Here is a 23842-nt window from a genome sequence, read left to right as displayed (position 1 = left end):
CCTGTTCTTAGGGAGGGCCAGATGACTCACCAATAAGTTGTTTCTCTGAGGAGTTGCCATGTCTGGCAACTGTTAAAAGCCCTAACGTGGGTCCCCATGTGCACATTGCCTCCCTCGCCTTCTGTCAGGTATGGGCTGCCTCTCATAAGAACCAGGGTCCTCCTGACCTGTCTGATTTCCGTCCTCATTAGTTGTGTCTGGTGATGTTAAATCAGGTCGGAGATGACACAAGTGCATTACTTATTTACATGGATGTGATAGCTTACATGGATGTGATAGAGTTCTTTTAGGGAACAATCTAGGTAGCATATAAACATGCATGATATCTGATAGAATAAAAACATTTTCTATGTTCATATAGACTAGCTTTTAACTTTTGGATGAGAGTGCTTTCTTCATCTTTTGTCATCAGACTGTCCCATATGACCTTGTGCTAAAAGCAACACATCTCTGGATTTCCAGCCTGGCATTTCTGGGAGGTCCTGAGAGGCCACCCAGTGCTGCCCTGCTCTGCCTTGTGGCTGTCCAACTAGCTCCCCAAGGAAGGTGATAGTACTGTCCCCAGCAGGGGGTCAGTACCTCACTCCAGGGCTTTATTTGCTTTAAATAAAGTTCATTTTATTTTTGCTAGTGAGAAGCTCTAATATGACTGGTCTGCAGTGGGTCCTGTGCCTAATTTTTCAGCACTCCCCAGATGATTCTGATGTATCCAGGATCAAGAACCATTGCTTTGTGATTATCAAGAAGTGTAACTTACCTAAAATAGAAATTCAGTCCAATAAGTAAACAGTTTTTTTTCCTATGCTTGAATTCCTTTTCTTATTTTATTGAACTCTTTGTTTGTGGGTTTTTTTTCCAGGTTTTACACCCTGTTGGTGCTGGCTACAGCTCTCTTTGGACGGCCGCCATTCAAAAATGTGATTGTGAATGGGCTCGTCCTGGCAAGGCAGGTGCACTCCCTTGTGTAATAATGAGTTGCAGTTCCTGATCTCCTTTATTCTTTCAGCATGTTCTGGTTGGATCTAACCATTCTTTGTGAATAGAGGAATTCAGGAATGCCCCAGCTCTGTTCCTATTCTCTTCCTTCCTTCTGCCTTTATACTTCTTCCTGCTCTCCCTTTTCATCCAACTCCTGTCTTGTGCTCTTCTCAACCTGTAACAGTCTGTCTACATATTCCTCTGTCTTAGGAGAAGGACTGCATTGAGAGCTAAGCCTAATGGAGGAGGACAGAGGGGAGGATGTGTCCCATGATACTACTAGTGATAAAATAACATTTGTCATTTAGAATTTTATAAAGTACTTTTGCTTATAGCTCTTATTAAATCTGTACACTGGTCCTTTAATATAGATTTTTGTTGTCTTGTTTTTAATATATGAGGAAGCTATTGGTTCTAGAGGCTTATTATAGAGGAGTCTTATTTTTTCCTTTGCTTCTACTGCCTCTAGTCATTAAAAGTAAAAACAAATAAAAAGAAGAAAATGAAATTTTTATACCTAGATACCTTGCTTCATGTGCTGTTCAAGGTGGGAGATGACACCTGGCACTGTACCAGGCTCTGTTTTGAGCATTTACACATCTTCACTCATTTATCCCCAGAACTATTTGAAATGGGTCCTTTCATTGTCCATTTTGACATTTGAGGAATTTGAAGTGCAGAAAAATTAAGGTCATACAGCAAAAGAGTGTGAAATTCTAGTTCTATATCCAGGCAGTCTGGCTCTATAGTCTGTACTTTTTTTTTTAATTGAAAATCTTACTGAATTATAGTTGTAAAAATTAATAGAGACTCCTCGTGTGCTTTGCTTGGTTCCCCCAATGGTCACGTTTTTGAAACTGTAGCACATTGTCACAATCAGGATGTTGATTGAATCCACCAGTCTAATTCAGATTTCCCCAGTTTTACTTATTTGCTGTTGCATGCAATATTATCTCATATATGGGTTCCTGTATCCACCAGCACAGTCAAGATACTTGGCCTGTTTCAACATCACAAGATGCCTCTGTTGCCCTTTTATAACCATACCCACCCCACCCCTTCACACCCCTCCCACCTCAGCCTTCAATCCTAATCCCCATCCCCTGGCAACCACTAATCTATTCCCCATCTCTGTAATTTTGTCATTTCAAGTATGTTATATAAATGGATTCATATCATATATAACCTTTTGTGATTGGCTTTTTTTGCTTACTGTAATTCCCTGGAGATACCTCAGGTGGTTTTATGGATCCATAGTTCTTTCTCATTGCTGAGCAGTGTTCCATGGTGACCCACAGTTTGACCTTTCACCTGCTGAAAGACATTGAGGTTGTTTCCAGTGTTTGCTGACTCTGAATAAAGCTGTGAACTTTCTAAGGTTTTGTGTGAATATAAGTTTTCGTTTCTCTGGGATAAATGCCAAGGCTGTGTTTTTTCACTGTTACACTCTGGCATCTTCCTGCTGCCATTTATCTGGAAACTTCTCCATTGACTTGCTACAGTATTCAAAAAGAAGCTTAAACACCTATTGTTGTGCCTTAGTAGTAACTTGTGTCCCACTTGCACTTACGTATTCCAATTTGTAGATAATCTGTAACCATATATAAACTGTGATGTTGACTCATTTAATTGGTGTTTCCCTTCTGTTTTTCAAGTGATGGCCAAAAAATGAGCAAACGCAAAAAGAATTATCCAGATCCACTTTCAGTCATTCATAAATATGGTGCTGATGCCCTCAGGTACAAACCAGCGCTCTGCCTTATGTGTATTTGTCATTTCTTATTAAGCATCTTACATTCTGTTAATCATGTTTTCAGTGATATTAATCATTCTATTAATTTGGTTTATAATTAGCTTTTTTTAAAAAATGCACGTCTGTTACATGGAGAATTACATTGGTATGATGTTGACTTTAAACCCCCAAGGTGGTTTTCTAAATAGTAAAGATGTTTCTATATCTATAGGTCTTTCGGAAGAGGAGGCTCTGTGTTGGATTTTATTAAGCAGCACAAGTACTCCCAGGCTAGTTGCTGGTGCCTTTGCCTCATTCCTTCTGTAGGTTCCCTGTCTTATTGATATTAGAATTCTCTTATATCATTTACACTTACTCCTCAAATAGCCATGTGAGGTACAATTTATGCTAGAGCAAATAAAAATACTGAAAAGTTTTTAGAGAAATGTGAGATACTGCTTGAAATAGTCATAGTCATAAACGTTGAGTGCTCAGGTTAAAAGGCACCACAGAGATCTTATTCAGCATCCTCCTGTTATGAACACAGAGACCCACACCCGGGGACTGTGGGCAAGCACGTTCACGGTTGCCATGTTGCCCAGGAGCAGTTAGTGGGGTGTCCTGCAACCCCCAGTTATCTGTTAGACTCACCTTGGCATAGCTGACAACTTGGGCCTCTTAATTCTTTGTGTTGAAGGCTGTCCTGTAGGATGTTTAACAACATCCCTGGTCTCTGCCCCCTTAGTCCCTCTGTGCTGGCAGAGTACATGTGGCTATTCCTTGTGAATCCCTGATGCCTGCACATATGTCCTGGAAGGAGGGCCTGGCTTCTTCCTCTTAGTGTTGCCATGCTGCCTGAGGCCTGTACTGGGACCAGCCCAGGGCATGCTTCTAGGTTAGTTCAGTGCCATATTTTGGTGTGGCACTTTTGGTCTCCCCTTTATAATTTGCTAGGTCTCTTACACAAAATAAGAATTTTGTCGGTTTTAAATTGACTGTTAGAAGCGTATTTATAATTCCCCACTTTTTTAGAAAAAGGGCTGATTTGGGTATTGCCCTGTCAACATGTCAGTAATATTTGGTTTACTGTCTGTGTCCCTTTTCCATGTAATTTTTCTCCTCTTCCAGATTATACCTGATTAACTCCCCTGTGGTGAGAGCAGAAAACCTCCGCTTTAAGGAGGAGGGTGTTCGAGATGTCCTGAAGGATGTGCTGCTACCTTGGTACAATGCCTATCGCTTCTTCATCCAGAACGTCCTGAGGCTACAGAAGGTGTGGGTTGCAGTGCTGTGGGGTAGAGTCTGCCCCACTGAGCTGGGTTGAGCTGGGTTTGCGAAAGATGGTCAGGGGTCAGTTGTGAAGCAGAGGTCCATGGGAGACAGGAGCTAACAGGCCCCGTGGGTGGGTGCTCAGAGCCACTGGGGAGGCCATAGATGAAAGTGTGACAGGTGTCTGGGGTCCATGCTGGGCCAAGAGCACAGGACCGGAACTTCACCATTTGGGTAGATGCTCACCTCTGCAAGACACAGAAGCCTCACCTGTTGAAGAAGAGTTGCATTGGATATTCATTTAGCCAGCCAAATTGGTACTGGGGACTTAGTGATGGGGGAGCCAGTAATGTGTCAGCTACTATCAGAGTGAGTGCCTAGTAAAGGCTGCTGCAGATGGGTGGTCAGGGAAGGCCACTTGATAAGTACATTTGGACTGAGACTCTGAAAGTGAGAGCAGTTCTCATTGGGTTGCTGGGATGAAAAATAGTGGTTGTGATATATATGAAAGTGCCTCAGAGCAGTTACCTGCTGGCCTGGGAGGCATCCTCTGAGAAGCCCTTTCCCTTGCCCCTACTAACTGCTCTCAGGCCAGCAGGCTTCATTGCACATGTGCCTGTGCATGCTTCCTAGACTCCATTTGGGGTCAGGGCTCAGGTACCACTCATCTTTTTATCTCCAACACCTTAAAAGTAGGATTCCTTAGTAAACTACTTTTGACTAAACATGTGATATTATTCCTTCCTGAGAAACTGGTTGGAGAGCTGAGCTTTGAGCATCACATTCCAGCAGGCTGGTCACTCACTTCTTGCTGCTTCTGGCTCATCTCAGTCTGCTAATGAACCCTCCCAAGAAGAACAAGGTCTTTGGGAACAACACCCCTAGTGTTTCTATCTTTTGGATCCCACCACTTCTCAGGCCAGCAGTCCTAAAACGGGTCTACTTTGCAGGCATCTGCTGGTGTGGGATTCAGGAACACAGGCTGGGTCAAACCACTCATAGTTGGGGCTCATCTGGGCATGGCAGAAAGATGCAGGCTCCAGCATCAGAACAAGAGTCAGCATGGTCACTGCCTTGCCATCCTGATGGTGATGGCATTGAATAGGGACAGGTAAAGTAGGCCTTCAGCATCGAGGAGGATTTGCAAAGGAAAAAGCAGAAGTGGAATAGAGCATTCTGGGTAAAATAAGTAATTTAAGCAAAGACATTAATTCCTAGTACTCATTTTCAACTTACAGACAGTTGTCCAGTCCTAGCCAGTTTTGCTGTCCTTCCTTCCTCAGATTTAAAGTAACTAAACCGCCTACTTAATGACAAGATGTTGGAATATTTCTTAATTCGTAATTACTCTTTGGTGCATAGGAATCATTTTTTCCTAAATTCTCTTTAGTTCACTCAAAAATGTAATTCATTAATTGAGGACTTAATGTTCCAAGTTTAGAGGTTACTTGGAAAATATTGCTAAGAATCAGAAATTTAGATTGCCAACAGGGTCTGGGTTTTTATGGTGTTTTTTTCATTTGTTTGGATACTTCTTTCAGTTTAAATAATTTAAAAAATTCATTTCTCTACAGTAGTTTCCCCCAAGCATGCAGAATGTTTCAATAATTGTCACTTCCTAGGAGGAAGAAATGGAATTCCTTTACAACGAGAACATGGTTAGAGAAAGTACCAACATCACAGACCGGTGGGTCCTGTCCTTTATGCAGTCGCTCGTTGGGTTCTTTGAGACTGAAATGGCAGGTGTGTATATATATTTTTTTTTCATATTCTTTTCCACTGTAGGTTATTATATGATGTTGAATATAGTTCCCTGTGCTATACAGTAGGACCTTGTTGTTTATTTTATTTATAGTAGTTTGCATCTGTTAATCCCAAACTCCTAATTTATCCTTCCCCCACCCCCTTTCCCCTGTGGTAACCATAAGTTGTTTTTTTTTTATGTCTGTGAGTCTGTTTCTGTTTTGTAAATAAGTGCATTTGTATCATATTTTAGATGCCACATATAAGTGATATATATGGTATTTGTCGTTCTCTTTCTGACTTACTTCACTTAGTATGATAATCTCTAGGTCCATCCATGTTGCTGCAAATGGCATTCTTTTTTATGGCTGAGTGGTATTCCATTGTATATGTATGCGTGTGTGTGTGTGTGTACGTACCATATTTTCTTTATCTATTCATCTGTCAGTGGCCATTTAGATTGCTTCCATGTCTTAGCTATTGTAAATAGTGCCGCAGTGAACATTGGGGTGCATGTATCTTTTCAAGTTCTCTCCAGATATATGCCCAGGAGTGGGGTTACTGGATCATATGGCAACTCTAGTCTTAGTTTTTTAAGGAACCTCCATACTGTTTTCCATAGTAGCTGCACCAATTTACATTCCCACCGACAGTGTAGGGGAGGGTTCCCTTTTCTCTACATCCTCTCCAACATTTGTTATTTGTAGACTTTTTAATGATGGCCATTCTGACTGGTGTGAGTGATACCTCATTGTAATTTTGATTTTCATTTCTCTAGTAATTAGCGATGTTGAGCATCTTTTCATGTGCCTCTTGGCCATCTGTATGTCTTCTTTGGAAAACTGTCTGTTTAGGTTTTCTGCCCATTTTTTGATTGGGTTGTTGTTTTGGTATTGAGTTGTATGACCTGTTTACATATTTTGGAAATTAAGCCCTATCAGCCACATTGTTTGCGAATATTTTCTCCTAGTCCATAGGTTGTCATTTCATTTTGTTTATGGTTTCCTTTGCTGTGCAAAAGCTTGTGTTTGATTAGGTCCCACTTGTTTATTTTTGCTTTTATTTCTATTGCCTTGGGAGACTGACCTAAGAAAACGTTGGTATGATTTATGTCAGAGAATGTTTTGCCTATGTTCTCTTCTAGGAGTTTTACAGTGTCATGTCTTATAAGTCTTCAAGCCATTTTAAGGTTATTTTTGTGTATGGTGTGAAGGAGTGTTCTAATTTCATTGATTTACATGTGGTTGTCCAGCTTTCCCAACACTACTTGCTGAAGAGATTGTCTTTTCTCCATTGTATATTCTTGCCTCCTTTGTGGAAGATTAATTGACTGTAGGTGTGTGGGTTTATTTCTGGGCTTTCTAAACATAGAGGAAATTTTATAGAAATTTTGAGAGATACAGAACAATAGTTAAATAAATATTTCTCTTTACCTCTCAAATATAATTTTAAAGCTTGTTAGTTGTAGAAATGTGTTGTTCCAAGGCCTTAGAGATTGTCTTGGGGGATGTCTAGTGACCTCACCCCTCCACATATACCACACAGGCCCATGGAATCACAGACTTCAGTAGTGGATGCCCATGAGTTCAAAACTCAGCTGCACCACTTGTTCCCTGGGGGAAACGTTACCTAATCTATGAGCCTCAATTTCTTTCTCCGAAAAATGCTTCGTAAGAGTTAATATAAGGTGCAGATGGAGACTATGTACATACGGTAGCTAGCAGATAATAGGTACTTAATAAATAGTAGTTGTTATTAATATGTTTTTAATTTATTTTTAGGTCTACTTTATTAAATAAGTAGTCCCTGTTCAGCCTGGAAAAATTAGGAAATACAGAAAAACAATAATGAGGTTGACATTTCCCCACATTTCTCTTACCTAACAACAACGAATTTGGTTTTAGACAGAGGTTGGAAAAGTAGGTTATGTTGGTTTCCTAGAAGTTGGAGATGGAACAACCGTAAGCCAAGGTGAGAAATTCCAGAAACTGTTAACCTGGATACCTGAGATGGGTCTGAGTATATATGGGTCTGATAAAGTCTGTGGGCAGGGGAGAAAAGATGGCATCCCTGTGTGCACCCTCGTGACATAAACCAGCCTCCCCCAGTGTCCTGTGGTTGCCAGGTGCTGCTGTTCAGGTACTGCACTCCAGTGGATTCGAGGGGCCAGAGCAATCTGGTTCATACAGGAGTCTTCCATTCCTCAGCTGGTACATAGTTCTTCGTGGAATAGTTGGTGCCTCTGTACTTGGCACAATAGGATGGTTAGTCCAGGAAATTTTGAATGTTTTATCAGTCATCCTGAAGGACTACACCCACTCTATTAAACATATGTAATAAGGGTCATATGACTGTCAAACTATTGGACAGATTGACATAAGTGAAGATGGAAATGAGTGTGCAAAGCAGACGTCAGCACTTGGGTTCTCACCACACTCCCTGGGATACCTACTCATAGCTGTGTCCAGTTTTCCCTCCTGAGTGATATAAATGAATGGGATTGTTGCCTGGGGGCCCTTGGCCATCTTTAGATAGCAACGGCTGTGACCTGAGAATGTATATCTTGGCTGGGACCTGGTCTGCCTGGGAACTAGAGGTTTGGCAGCAGTTGTGCACACAGCCGAGTGGTAAGGGCCAGGTGCAGGAGGCTAGGTGGTGCACGTTGAACCGATGAGAGGGGCTCCAGACACAGATTGCCCAGTGCAGTTCCCACTCCACCAACCTGTCAGCTTTGTGCCCTTGCCTCCCTCATCAAAATAGAATTCTGAGAACTAAATAGGTAGCATCGTTGAAGAGCCTGCAGTTGGTATTAGTGATTTCAGTGGTAGCTGCTGCTCCCTTTTATTATATATGGGCTTTGTTTACCTTATAAGAGTTGCAACTCTTGAACACTCTGGCTTCCTAGAAGGTGAAAAGTATAGTGAACCCTAGAAATAACTTAGATGGGCCTCTGTCTTTACAGAACAGGCCTCTGATCACAAAAATTGCCTCTCTAGAAATGTATGATCAGCGAGTGCCTCTGGCCTGGGGTCCAGGTGTTGGTCTAGCAGCACCTCAGCGCTAGTCTTTTTGAACTGCAACAGAGAGCAGCTCTGCCCTTGGCAACTTAACCACTGTGTTAGCTTAGACTAGGAACCTCATTAACAGTCAGTGAACTCAATATAAATGGTGGTGTGTTTTTATGCTTTTTGGTCTTACCCTCTTTGTTTTTGGTGTTTGTTTTTGTGCAACAGAGAGTATCAGTTAAAGGGGAGGTGAGTGGCAAAAATCCTGAAGATAAGTCTGGGCCTCAAACAAAGTTGGCTAGACGCCCTTAGCTTCCTGCTTGCCCTCTGAGTTCCTCAGGGGAGCCTTCAAATTTTTCTGATTCTTCAAGTTTCTTCTCTCCTTCCAGTACCTCCTTTAGCTTTCTTTCCTTGACTATTTTAACCTTTAGAAACCCTGTTCTATTTTATGCACAGCCCCTGCCTGAGTTTCTCAGTGGCAGCACTGCTGACAGTTTGAGCTGGGTCATTCTCTGTGGTGGAGGCTGGCCTGTGCGTGCATTGTAGTTTGTTGAGCAGCATCCCTGGAGTCCACCCACCAGATGCCAAGAGTGCCCACCTTGCCAGTTTGACAACCAACATGTCTCTCTAGACATTGTCAGTGTCTCCTGCAGAGCAAAATTGCTCTGGTTGAGAAGCCCTTATCTATGCTGTGCCTCTTAGAATCTAATTACAGCTTTTTATGTGTCTGTCTTAGTTGAGGTCAAGGTAGCACAGTGGAAGAAGTCAGGCTTTTGTGGTACTACCACCTGATACAGTTCCAGATAAATGGTGCCTCATGGAGTCATCTGGCGGGCAGCCTCGGCCTCTCAGCCACACATACGGGGTTTCCTGTTTTCTCACTGACACTGGGAGTTTGCATGTAGCTCACAGGGTGGTTTGTGCATGCCCCTAGACACCTTGACAGCTGTATAGTACATCCTCAGTTTTGATTGTTTCACTTTGGTACTTCTGCCGCCTTAACAGGTGTGACAGCCCTTGGATGGCAGGGGCTGCTTGCTCTTTCTTACATCCAGCCCTGTCCTAAGCACCCAAGATGCTTATGTGTTCTCACTGCCTGATTGGTTGTTACTTTTAGCTTACAGACTCTATACTGTGGTTCCTCGCCTGGTCAAGTTTGTGGATGTTCTGACTAATTGGTATGTCAGGATGAACCGTAGAAGATTAAAGGTAAGTGCAGGCTGCTGTTGGGAAGAGCAGAAAGTGTAGGAAGTATGAGAGTTGAGGAAAAATGAGAACAGCTAAAAGGAAAAGGAGCATTTTCAAATGCTCTGACTTTTTTAAGCCATCTTTTTCCTTTTAATTGCATATTAACTGTATTGCCATTTGATGGATGGGGGAACCCATAAGTTTAGAAGACATCTTGCATATTTTCAAAACACAATTATGGACATTCATATGAGGGTAAGTCTCAGGCCAAAGAGGACTGTACTGAGCAGACCTCTTAAAATCTGAAATAAATTCATGCAGATATTTTGCAGATGTTTTTAGGTAGAGCTGTGATATTGAGAGGGACACCTCCTCACTTCTACCTCTAGAGGGACAGTTACTTATTGACAAGACTCGTCCTTAAGCCTGTTGGGGATATAGGATGAGTGAAGCATAGATCCTGTCCCAGGACTTAAAGCTGTATATAAGCAACAATGGTAGAAAACAAGGAGTGAGGAATGCCCAGACCACTGTCCATCAGTACTGCCTTCAAATGTGTTAATGATAAAATCCCGTAACAAAACAATAATTTTGTTTTTGTTAAATTATATTACACACACGTACATGTATGTGTGTATATGTACGTATATCTAGAAGGACATACACTAAAATGTTTAAAGTAGTTATCTCTGGGTAACTTAATTATGGTTGAGTTTTCCCCTTTTTATTATCTTTTTTTTCTTACAATGAACTATTGGTTTTAACAGTTTAATGTGTGTTTTTTATTCACTAGGGTGAAAACGGGATAGAGGATTGTGTTATGGCTCTGGAGACCTTGTTTAGTGTTCTGCTTTCTCTGTGCAGACTTATGGTAAGATGCTAGCCCTGTGGGCTGCTTGTGGTGCCCGGTTGCTGCACTGTCCTCTGTCTGTATCTATTCTGTATTTGTTCCACTAAAAATAGAAATAGAAGTGTTAAAATAACCTAAATTTCTAGTCTCTTTTCATAAATCTCGTTAGCTTATGTATGTCAAATAAGAGCTAAAAAACATTAGCTTTAAAAGCTGGATTCTTTCTTTTCACCCCTGGCAGTACATTTCAGGTCAAGGTCCTTGCATCTAGACTCAAGAGCGACATACCTCCTCTTAATGTAGATTCCTGTAATTGTCTGTGAGTAGTGGGGAAGTTCTTGAACTAATAGCTAACCAAACAAAAATATATTGCAAACAGTATTTTACTTGAGACATGTTCCTGTCAATTGAAATATTAATTAAATGACATACAAGTAAAAATTCCAGTTTTAATTTCCTGTATCTTATTTTTGCTATTCCAGTTTAATGTTATAAGGCTTCTGTTTATTTCCTAAACATACATGGAATGAAAACCTGCTTTGTACCAGGTCCCCTGCCTGGTGTATCATGTCTGACCTCATTCCCCTTCATCCTGTGAAGCAGGTGGTGTTTCCCCAGTTTACAGAGGTTTAGGGACATTCATTCCTCTGCATGTTGACTTGACTGGCATGTGGTCAGGGACTCCTGTTTTTAATATAGACATCCTCAAGAATGTTTTAGGCACTTCTGGCTGTAGTCCTGCTGCTGTGTTTCATGAGTGTCTAGCTCGCCAAGTTCAAAATGAGGTCATTTCTCTTTCATAGGGCATGTTTTGTACCTCATGTTCATTTCTGTGCATATTCCCATATCATTTCTCTAAAATGTTTATGTAGTTGCTTCTAACTCTGAGATCAGTTAATGATGGCTACGTATGAATGACCCGATGTGTTCTGTCCTTACACAGGCCCCCTATACCCCTTTTCTTACTGAATTGATGTACCAGAATCTGAAGACGCTGATTGACCCTCTTTCTGTCCGAGACAAGGACACATTCAGTATCCACTACCTCATGCTGCCCCATGTTCGGTAAGAATCAAATATATATAAGCCTCTCCTGGGCCAGGGGAAGGAGAGTTGCCAGAGATGCACTCAAGTGGGGCCCCCAGCTCCCTGCTCCAGCCCCTCCATGCCCTGCCTCCCCCGTGAGCTGCTCCTCAGGCTACAGAATGGATAGGAGGGATGCTTAGTGTGGAATCTCCTGTAGAGCTATGGCAGGTAGGGGTGGGTAGGCCTGGTGGGATCGCTTTGGGGAGCTGCTAGGCACTAAGCAGCAGGCTCAAGCTTGCTGCCTGCTTCTCACTGTGTGCCCCAAAGGCAGGCATGTGCTGTCCTTCCCAAGAGCCTCCCCGGGAAGCCTAGCTACACCATCATATCTCTAGCCTGACCCTCTTCCTCACTTAAGCATGCCTATTCTTCGGAATTTTCTCCTTTTGAATCTAATCTCTTTCAAATCCCTACCTCTACCAACCAGAGAGGAATTGATTGACAAGAAAACCGAGAGTGCAGTATCTAGAATGCAGTCTGTGATTGAACTCGGGCGAGTGATTCGAGACCGCAAAACTATTCCCATAAAGGTTTGAGATTTTATTTCTGTTTTGCATTGCACATACCTAGATAATTATGTTTTAGAGTATTTTCTTAATATAAAGAGCTGCCAGCAATGGCGTAAATTTCTTTTCTGCAATAAGGGTGTGAATGACTTAGTACTAGTTATGCCTGCTTAGTCTGGAGCTTGAGATTCAGACAAAACATTTAACATTCATTTTTCTGCAGTTTAGAGGACTGGATGCTTACGAACGTTCCCTTCCATTTTCTTTCTAGTATCCTTTGAAAGAAATTGTAGTTATTCATCAGGATCCAGAAGCTCTTAATGAAATTAAGTCATTGGAGAAGTATATCATTGAGGTAAGACAGTTGATTTGTTTGATTTGGTCCAAACAGACTTCTTTCCTTGGGAAGATTATTTTGGTTAGTACTCTTTAGTCAACTACACTTTGAGTGTATCATTTGTCCTTTTCCTTTTTATATCAGTATATACATAAATTTAACCATCCATGGAATTTTACACTTTGCTTTTAGATTCATCATGACTTTTTACAATGTAATTGTAATTCTTTAACAGTGATTTCAGCGTCCATGAATTTTTCACCTTTGTTGGATCATTTATCCTTTCATCCACTTCTCTTCCCCAAAGTACTTTTTGATAACTAACACCAAAAAAATCTTTGTTCCTTCAGATTATACAAGTATCAAGTAAACACACACTGGTTGTAAATAAGCACTAGCATCGAGTACAAAACAAGTCTCCTCTTACCCTGGCCACTCCCTGGTGTCTCATCACCCACTTGTTCATTAGGTTATCTCCTGCTGGGTTGTTCCTAGCATTTTACATGTGTACACACATCTGTACATACATATACACACATGCACACATCATTGATTTTATTTGTGAATAGAGAGGATTATATATGTAGTTTTTAACTTATTTTTTTCACTTTATAGTATTTCTTAAACAGCATCCCATGTTAAAACATAGAGATCTAATTTATTCTTTTTGTTCACTTCCTGGCTGTATCATAATTTATTTAATTACTCTTACATTGTTGGAAATTTAGGTTTCTGATTACAGACAAAAGGGGTGTGTGTGTCTGTGTGTGTGTGTACATGCGCAAATATGTCACAGTATGGATGTTGGATAGGTTCCTAGAAGTGGAGTTTTGGGGTCAGAAGTTTAAACTGTCATGTCAGTTATCCTCCCAAAAAGCTTTTACCCTGTGATGTTTTAAAAAGAAATATATTTCAAATTTCATTTTTATTCCTTTCACAGGTAGTATTTAAATCTTTATGATAGAAAATAATTTCTATATTTGGTTTTGAATTGCTTGAGAATTCCAGACAAATATTAGAAACCAAGGAGTTTATAACTGTTTAGAAACTTAGAGTTTATAACTAAAGAGCTATAAATTCTATAATTAATGCTTAAGATATGGATAAAAATAGAATATATTTAAATAGAATATCTTAATCACTGAGAGCAAATAATATAATAATGTATAATGGCAAAACCAGAAATTTCCCTATAATTTGCTTCAGTTGACTGTTCCATGATATCTCATTTTCATATTTCCTACTGTGCAGTCACCGTTTCCTGCTACGTTAGTAATCCTTAACTAACTAGTATGATGGAAACATGAAATGTTAAGATTTTTTCCAAAAATATTTGTTTATTTATTTGGCTGCATCAGGTCTTAGTTGCGGCACATGGGATCTTCAGTGTGGCATGCAGGATCTTTTGTTGCAGTGTGTGGGCTCTTCGTTGTGGCGCGCAGGCTTCTCTCTAGTTGTGGTACACAGGCTTAGTTGCCCTGCAACATGTGGGATCTTAGTTCCCCAACCAGGGATTGAACCCACGTCCCCTGCATTGGAAGGCAGATTCTTAACCACTGGACCACCAGTGAGGTCCCGAAATGTTTTGATTAACTGATTCTTCTGGTTAATTGATAGTTAGATTTGTGGTGCTTTGAAATTTCTTGAGCAAAGGTTACCCTTAAACATGAAGTCCATATTTCTAATGCTACAGTCCTTGTTAGTTGCGTTAGGCTCAACTTGATTGATCTGGACAGTTTTTTTTCATACCATACAATTATTTATTAATATTATTTAGAGCTGTGCAGCCATCACCACAGTTTTGTAGCATTTTCATCATCCCAAAAAGAAACCCAGTATCCATTAGCATTCATACACCATTTTCCCCTCAATATCCCACCATCCTCTGGCAAACACAAATCTATTTTCTGTCTCTGGGTGTGCCCACTCTAGACATTTTCTATAAATGGAATCATACAATATGTGGTCTTGTGTGTCTGGCTTCTGACTTAGCACTAAGGGTCATTCATGTTATAGCATGTGTGCGTGCTCCATTCCTTTATATTACTAAATAATAGTCCATTATATGGATATACCACATTTTGTTTATTCATTCACAATTGATCAGCATTTGGGTTATTTCCACTTTTTGGTTGTTGTGAATAATGTTGCTATGAATGTTTGTGGGCAAGTTTTTGTGGACATGTTTTCATTTCTTTTTTATTTCATCTTGTCTACCAAATATAGGAATTGAATGTTCGAAAAGTTACATTATCTACAGATAAAAACAAGTATGGCATTCGCCTAAGGGCAGAACCAGATCACATGGTCCTGGGGAAGCGTCTGAAGGGAGCCTTCAAGATGGTGATGACATCCATCAAGCAGCTGAGCAGTGAGGAGCTAGAGCAGTTCCAGGAGAGTGGTGGGTATCTGTTTTATTGGGGGCACCGTTTGTGTCCTCAACCTGATGGATGTCTCATACTTAGGCTCTCATAGTTAGCCTCCTCTTTTATTTCTACTGTCACAGCCTTTTCTTAAATAAGAACTTTTTTTTCTGTTCATAAAAATATTTATTATGAATAATTCTGATAATTTAGAAAAAAGTAAAGAGAATAAAATGACCCATAACCGATCACCCATCCATTTAATGTAGATTGAGTGCCTACTGTCTGGTATTTGTTATGTTAGGTGCTGGGGTGCTGTTAAAATTCTGATTTATATAATTACAGCTTTACAAAATGGAAATCACATTATAATTTTAAATTTCACATTTTTCACTCATATATTTTTACATTTTATGTTATTTTGTTTTTATTTATATTTTTAGTTTGCATTTTCACTTTACATTATAAACATTTCTGTGTGTTATTGTCTTTAAAATGCTGTTTCAGTAAGTGCTGAAAAAACTTTCCTTCCTGTGGATACCGATAGTGTCTTTAACCAGTCTCTTATTGTTGGTGCTTTAGGTTGTTTCCATTCTTTTAATAGTATAACTAATATTTCAGTGAATATTTTCACATGTAAGTGTTTTGTGGAATTGATTCCTTTTGGCTAGATTTCTAGATAGAAATTACTGAGTCAGAGGGGTGGACCTTAAGTTACCGTTGAACTCTATAAATGCTAATGTGGGCCTAGAAAAATCTACCCTAGTGAGAGAGCAGAACCCCCTGAGATTCACCAGCCAGTGGTATAGAGTGTTATTGTTATCAGATGTTGCTTGTAGAGAAAAAGATGGTGACTTTTTAGAGGTGCCAGAATGAAGACTAGAATATATTCAAAAGAAAAAAGTTAAATTTTAATTTTAATTCAAAATTTTAATTTTAAAATACTTAAGTATTTTTAGTGAAAGGGATTTAGCATTGAGGTTTGGGGCTTCTTGCGAAGGAGGACTGGGTCAGAACTTATCATAGTTTCTCTAAAATATCTAGAATACGTATGTTGGTCTCAATTGAGCAAGACTGGAGTCATTCATTCAGCAAATATTTTTTAAGGCCCTTCTGTTTGGTTGGCACTGGGAACATAGAGTTAAATAAGGCAGACATTGTCCTTACCCTCATGGTGCTGGCAGACACTAAAGATTTATGGACATAATCATAGTTTTGATAAGTACACTGAAGGAAATCTTTAGGGAGCTTTTCCAGGTGCCCAGGAGTTCTCAGCTCTGCCATGATTAGAATCATATGTGGTCTAATTATGGCCACTTGACATCCTGTAGCAAACCTAGGGCATGAGTTGTTTGATTGTTAGGGTTCCCTCTGAAGTTGAAAAACATAAGCATGGAAGTGTCATGAGGAACAATTTGAAGATTCAGAAATCAGATGGGTAGTTATGGAAATTGGGGGAAATGTCCCTAAGAGTCCCCAAATTTTTAGGTAAAATTTATAAAACATAAGAGGCTAGCAACTAAAAGTTGAGTCAGTACTAATTTAACTTGATTTGTTAAATTAACAAAATTAAAGGATCAGCCTTCAAGTCACAAATCTTAAGTTGTTTCACCAGTTAGCCAAAATATTAAAAATTCCTCAAATAAACCTTATTTGAAATGGAAAGCCTACAGTTTCTAAGCTATAGTTTCTGAATGGACTGTTCTGCATTGATGGAAAGCAAAGTAGTTTTCAGAATGCAGTGACATAAAGTGAAAATGATAGCCAGTTGCTCAACGACCAAGAAGATCATTTGTGAGTTAACCATAGTAGGCTTTCCTGAAGGTGAGAACTGTCATCCTTAGCTGTTTATACATTCTGCCTACCATGAATAGGCATGATGCTCAGAACTTCACACTGTCTGCCTCTTTTCACCCTCACTGCACTCTGATAGGCAGATAATAGAACACCAGGGTCCTACAACCAGTGAGTGGTGGGCCTAAGTCCAGTTTGACTCTACAGACTGTGCTTTCTTCATTATAGCATGCTTTCTCCATCATAAACATGCTTGCTCATGTTTATGATGGAGATTCGTTGCCTTCTGGCACGTGTCTTTGGACCTGGGAGCTTATATACAGCAGTAGATATTAGTGGTGATTTAAGTGTCCTCAGGATAACATGGTGCAGTCTAAAGAAAGTTTGTCTCATCCTTGATCTCAACAATGACATGAGTCCAGAGGACATGATCTCTTGAAGACTGTGTAGCTTGATTATATGAAGGTTTTATTAAAGAGTGGCAAAATATATTGGTAGCAGGGCAGCTTGAGGAGTGGGGTACTGACTGAGTAACAGTGGCAGTTGTTTCCCCAATAGGGACCATTGTTGTGGAAGGCCATGAGTTGCATGAAGAAGATATCTGCCTCATGTACACCTTTGATCAGGCAACAGGTGGAACGACACAGTTTGAAGCACACTCAGATGCTCAGGTATTTTTCTGTTCCCTAGAATATTTCTTTACCAAAAGATAAGAACATAAGAGGAGAAAACATTTACTTATGCCTCTCCTGACAGTATTGGCAGCTTGTCTCAGGGTAAAATAAACAAGTTATTTATTTTAGATTGGCCTTATTAAACTCCTCTATTATAACTTCTTGACATATGCATTTCTTTAATGAATACATAAATAGATATTTTGTGACTTTATGCATGCAGTTGTCCTAAGTGTTGGGTCATACAAAAATGAGTAAGATGTAATCCCATCCTTCAAGGAATGAGTCTGTAATGGAGATAGAAAAGTAAGTCAGTTCTTATTACTGTACTTGATAAGTTATCTAGTAGAAATAAGTGCTCCTATTTGAAGTCTGGGGTAGCAGTGGGGTTGGTTAGAGAGTACTGCTTGAAGAGGATGTACAAGCAGTTTTGCATTCTGGGGTCTGTGTTTTTTTGTTGTAATGGATCACAGCATCTCTCTTCACTCTTGACCAGACTTCTCCAGGCAGATAGGTTGTAAGGTCTCCATTGTGAGAGTGAGGGACCTGCTGGAGTCCCTCTGTGCTTAATATGCCACATACAGGGGAAGATGGGGAGTACCTCGTATGAGGCAAGCCAACCTCCTCCAGCCTTTACACAGGGTTTGTTTTTTGGCGTGCCATGTGGCTTACGGGATCTTAATTCCCCTACCAGGGATTGAACCCAGATCCCCAGGAGTGAAAGCACCGAGTCCTAACCACTGGACCACCAGGGAATTCCCATACACAGAGTCTTAAATATGATGTAGACAGAACTCCATGTGGGCAGACAGTGGTAAGGAGCCAAAGGTGAGGAAATAAGGAAAGAAAGAATTGGGGCCAGGGAAAGAGATTTGTAAACAGTGAGATGGTGCAGTCCTTTCGAATTACAGCCAAATGAGAGAGTCCTGAAGTCGTCTATACTTAAGGAAGTGTTGTCTGTGATGCTTCTGAGTTTCTTGACATGATTTGTGTATTGTGGGCCATGGTTGCCCTGCCATGACACATTATCCATTTCCAGTTTGCCTCCTGTGCCTTCATGAAGTGGAGCAAGTTTGTTTAACTTCTCTGATTGAGTGTCCTCAAAAACGTAAATGGGGATGATGCCTAATTTATACGTATATTCCCCTCTATAATAGAAGTGACACTGTCATTATTACCACATCATCATTGACAGCCTTTTTGACCAATGAGATAATAAAGTAGATAAAGTTGACAAGAAGGTGGCAATTTAAACTAAACCATATAAAAAAGTATGGTGGCCCATTGTAGAAATTGTGTCTTGAATCACACCAACAAACCAAAGAATAGAGTCATGGTTAAAGAAAGCAACAGAGATGGCTGCTTTGAGCTCTTCAGTCCACTTGTTTGGGGTGGATCCATTGTGAAAAGTTGTGCTGCTGTAAGAGCTTCATGATTGGTGATTTTATTTATTAGAAGAGTTGATATTATTCATCAGATAGACAAAAAGCAGAGTTACATGAGAGACTCTCTTGAAAGTTGGTCTCAGGACATCTCCTGTGAGCAGCACCCTACACAAGAAAAATGAAAAGTCTCACCTTTCTCCAGAGATGAAGGAATAGCTGTCTACAAAGGAGGACCCAAACATAAAGAAACCACGTTAATTTTGTCTTTGGCTCAGTTGTGTGACTAAATAGTGCTGCATTATAGACTTCTGAGAATTTAAACACCATTTTGCTGAGTTTGAAAGAACCGTTTTTCTATATTTGATTGTCATGGTGTACACCGTTCATTCCTACAGGCTTTGGTTCTTTTAGACGTCACCCCTGACCAGTCAATGGTGGATGAAGGAGTGGCTCGGGAAGTCATCAATCGTATCCAGAAACTTCGAAAAAAGGTCAGCTTGTCAGATTAAGAACAAGCTACTGTTTTGGAGTTTTGTTTTGGTTTTTTGTTTGATATTTATTTTGGTTTTGGGGGAGGAGAGGAGAGGCAGGTAATATAAACCATAGTAATTCATTAATGATGATTAGTCACTGATCTGTGGTCCATTCAGATTGTACTGTTTAGGAGAGGTAGGCCACTTCCTTTCTCTCCTTGTTCACTCCCAAGCTGGATGTGGCTCTTTTGTTTCTCTGATCAGAAGCTTTCAGCTAACATGTGCTCCTTGTCCTCCTTTTTCAGTTCTTTAGGGCTTCCACAAAACCATCTTCTGGATAGATAGTCCTCCTGACTGGCATATAAGGTCATCAAAGCTGACAGCAAATGCAGTCAGTGTGGAAGGACTTCTAGCTCAGGGAGAGATTGTTGGATCTGAACAGAGTGAGGTGGTTCTTCCTCATTCAGAAGTTGGGAGCCAGGACAGGTGCACAGAACATATTGCCTGCCCCTACTGGGTGAGAGAGCCAGGGAGCTTCTGTCCCAAGGAGGGCTCCCACAAGTCCTCCTCCTCTGGCCAGGTTTCTGAGACCTGTAGTTCGGGGTCTGAGGTGGGAACTCCAGCAGATAATGGGATACTTGTAACCTCTGTCTCAGTTCAGAGCTTTATGAGTTGTTACTTGATCACTCCTTTTTTCAGAGAATTAGTCAGGATACTGTACCCTTCCATAATGATTCAGTGTGGGATCATCAGCCCTGTTTAACAGCGCCTTACATTTTAATTGACAAATGTGCTTCCCTTTTAAATTTTCTCTATGTGCTTTCAGTGCAGTCTGGTTCCAACTGATGAAATAACAGTTTATTATAAAGCAAAATCTGAAGGAAAGTATCTGAATAATGTTATCAAAAGCCACACAGAGTTCATATTTGCCACCATAAAATCTCCTTTAAAACCATATCCAGTTCCTACATCAGATGAAATCCTTATTCAAGAAAAAATGCAGGTGAGTTCTGAGTTCTGTTGAACATTAAGAGATTTAGGATTAGATTTTATGGTAAGTTTATGTAGTTATATCTAGATGTTCTGTCCCCCGGTAGCAATTAGTATAGTACTCAGTCCTGAAGTATTGCTCTGGAGAATAGTGAGTAGAGTCCAGAAGAGAAAAAAAGGAAATTAGAGCTGTTTTCTTTGGGAAGGTAACTAGGATATACATAAGAATTGCCAGGTTATTTGACTGTATGGTGCTGTTTTATCTGAAACTATAAAAGTCAGTATTGTGGATTCTGGTGCTTACTGTTAAACATAAAGAGCAATTGACTTGAAAAGCAGTTTACTTTTATGGTAGTAGGTTATACATAAAAATGCAATTTCATTTCCAGTTCGTACATTTTAGATGTAACTCTGAAAATCTGACCAAGACATGAAAGGTATTGGTCAATAATTCAGAAGTATGTCTGATAAAAATTCTTTTCTATATCAGTTAGTCATTTATTCAGTCATATGTTCCTTGTCTTGTTCTACTTTGTATGGGACAAATGGAATAGAAAAGCAGGACCTGAATGTGACTGTCTTTTCAGTGGCACAAGTTACAAGATGGTTTCATTTTCTATTTTGCATGTTTTCTAAGGAAAAAGGAAAAAAGAGGGGAAAAATTGTAGCTCTTCACTGTTTTAGTGTTGAGATTGACTATGCTCTCAGAATTGTATAGAGCTCTTATTCGACACTGTAGTCAGATGCTACAGTTACCCGATCACATATTCTCATGTGCTTAGTTAAAAGGGTCTGACCTGGAAATTACACTCACCAGAGGATCTTCCATGCCTGGCCCTGCTTGTGCATATGTCAATCTTAACATTTGTACAGATGGCAGTGAGCAAGGTAAGAGTGAACTCCATTGTTTGTATTTTATTTTTTAATTAAGCCTATGAATGTTTTTAAGGCTATTACAAGAGAATTGGTAAAATTGGATAACTTTTTCTTCTAATTGTCATCAAAATGAATCCACAAAAGTAAGTGATTGAACTTGCACTTCTAGAAAGATGGAGTAGACATACTTTTCCCTATTCCTCCCACAAAGTACAGCTAAACACCCCAGACATGATATATAAAAACAAGCATAAGAAGACTCTTAATGCTGGAGGGAAGAAGGCAGACCAACTAGGGATCTTGGGAACAAGTAAGAAAACAGTGGAGAGTTCCCTGGTTTTTCTTTTTGCTTCATGTAACCCAGGCTTGGAGCTGAAGAAGCTGGCAATCTGGAAATGCCAATGGGCATGGATGTAAATACCCCAACAAAATCCTGCTCTTTGCAGGTGGGACCAGGAGAGTGGCAACCTAGCAAGACAAAAAAAAACTTCCAGACAGTAACTGCTCTACTCCACCCAAGCAAGACAGAAGAAACTAGGCTCTACTACCATTCACACCAGCAAAAGCCAAGTGGGGAGCCTAGACTTTTGCCAGGCTGAGGACCCTCGAGCCCTCACTGCCATGGTGGTGTCAGAGAAGACCAATCAGTGAGCTGGGACTTTCTTCCTACCTGGGTGATAACGAGCTCTTTTGCCCAGTAGTGTCATTGTAGACCACGTGGAGAGCCTAAACTTCTATCCCCATCAGGCAGTAACAGGGCATCACTTCCCCTCACCACTGCCTAGCAGTAATGAGGCCACATATCCCACCACCCTGTCAAGATGTCAGTGAAGGCCACATGGGGAGCAGTAAGGAGGCATTCCTACTCTTTGTGGCCAGGGGAGGTATTAGTGGAGGTCTAGAGGAGAGCAGGAACTCCTTTCTTGCATCACCTTACCCCTCACCACCATCCCACCACCCCCGCCCCAGAAGTAACAAGGAGTCCTGACCTCAGTGTCAATGCAAGCTAAATAGGGAACCCGGACTTCTCTCACTAATCAGTGATGAAGCAGTGTTCCCTTTCCCTCGCCAGTGTAATGTCAAACAAAGTCAACTAAAATAGAGGATGTAAATAAGAACCAGAGTCTCATAATGCCTAACATGTCCAGGTTTTAATTGAAAATTACTCATTATACCAAGAACTGGGAGATCTTAAACTGAATGAAAAAAGTCAATCAATACATAGGAACACCAAGATGACAGAAATGTTGACATTATCTGACAGAATGTAAAGCAGCCATAATAAAAATGCTTTGCAGAGCAATTACAAACACAGTAGAAACAAGTGAAAACTAGCCTCAGCAAGCAAGTAAAAGATATAAAGAATAGAATTAAAATATTAGAACTGGTAAATACAATAATTAGAATACAAAAACTCAGTGGATAGGTGCAACAACAGAATAGAAGAGATAGGAAAGAATCCATAAACAGGAAGAAATAACAATAGAAATTACCCATTCTGAATAACAGAGTTAAAAACAAAAAAGCTGAAAAAAATGAACAGAGACTGAAGGATCTGTGGGATAATAACAAAAGTTTAATATTCTTGTCACTGCATTCTGGAAGGAAGAGAAGATGGGGACTGAAGGACAGGACGGAAAAGTATTCAAAGAAATAATGTCTGAAAACTTCCTAAATTTGGCAAAATACATAAACCTACAGATTCAAGAAGCTAAGAAAACACCATACAGGATGATCCAAAAGAATTCGCATCAGACATAACATAGTAAAACTTCTGAAAACTTAAGACAAAACATCTTGAAAGCAGTGACCGAGATGTTGCAATACCTAACTTCTAGGGGAAAACAATTTGAATCGTACTGGATTTCTCATCAGAAATCAGAAGAGGTCAGAAGATGAAAGGACAACATTTCACAAATGCTAAAAGATGAGTATTGTCAACCTACAGTTTTTTATCAAGCAAAAATATCTTTCAAGGTAAAGGGATAATCAAGACATTCTCAAATGAAGAAAAACTAAAAGAATTTGTTACTAGCAAGACTTACTCTAAAAGAGTAGCTAGGGCTTCCCTGGTGGTGCAGTGGTTGAGAGTCCGCCTGCCGATGCAGGGGACACGGGTTCGTGCCCCGGTCTGGGAAGATCCCACATGCCGCGGAGCGGTTGGGCCCGTGAGCCATGGCCGCTGAGCCTGCGCGTCCGGAGCCTGCGCTCTGCAACGGAAGAGGCCACAACAATGAGAAGCCCACATAACAAAAAATAAATAAATAAATAAAAAATAAAAAAAAAAAAAAAGAATAGCTAGAGGAAATTCTTAAAACAAAAAATGATAACAGAGGAAATCTAGGGACATCAGAACAGAGGGAAAAAAATTGAAAGAGTCAAAATATACATAAATTCAAGACTTTTCTTCTTGAATTTTTTTAAACATCTTTATTGGAGTATAACTGTTTTACAATGGTGTGTTATTTTCTGCTTTACAACAAAGTGAATCAGTTATACATATACATATGTTCCCATATCTCTTCCCTCTTGCGCCTCCCTCCCTCCCACCCTCCCTATCCCACCCCTCTAGGTGGTCACAAAGCACTGAGCTGAC

The 23842-nt window shown here is 40.2% G+C and overlaps 1 protein-coding gene across 8 annotated transcripts in view; it reads left to right on the top strand.

Annotated features, from left to right (window-relative positions):
* IARS1 (isoleucyl-tRNA synthetase 1) overlaps positions 1–23842 on the top strand; it is a 94541-nt gene that overhangs the window by 48451 nt on the left and 22248 nt on the right. For 7 of the 8 annotated variants that reach the window (XM_024117188.3, XM_024117187.3, XM_024117186.3 and 4 more), the window contains exons 17-30: positions 860–946; positions 2634–2717; positions 3839–3983; positions 5602–5722; positions 9845–9936; positions 10709–10786; positions 11709–11830; positions 12276–12378; positions 12626–12709; positions 14918–15092; positions 17407–17519; positions 19303–19398; positions 20207–20383; positions 21153–21258. In XM_024117188.3, the coding sequence (XP_023972956.1) occupies positions 860–946; positions 2634–2717; positions 3839–3983; positions 5602–5722; positions 9845–9936; positions 10709–10786; positions 11709–11830; positions 12276–12378; positions 12626–12709; positions 14918–15092; positions 17407–17519; positions 19303–19398; positions 20207–20383; positions 21153–21258 (1583 nt within the window). The remainder of the gene's footprint in view (positions 1–859; positions 947–2633; positions 2718–3838; positions 3984–5601; positions 5723–9844; positions 9937–10708; positions 10787–11708; positions 11831–12275; positions 12379–12625; positions 12710–14917; positions 15093–17406; positions 17520–19302; positions 19399–20206; positions 20384–21152; positions 21259–23842) is intronic. The other variant, XM_055087284.1, reaches the window with a different exon arrangement.

The sequence above is a fragment of the Physeter macrocephalus genome, chromosome 9 (genome assembly GCF_002837175.3).
Source record: "Physeter macrocephalus isolate SW-GA chromosome 9, ASM283717v5, whole genome shotgun sequence".
In the NCBI taxonomy this organism is placed as follows: Eukaryota; Metazoa; Chordata; class Mammalia; order Artiodactyla; family Physeteridae; genus Physeter; species Physeter macrocephalus.
This window is presented reverse-complemented; position numbering and strand designations above follow the sequence as displayed.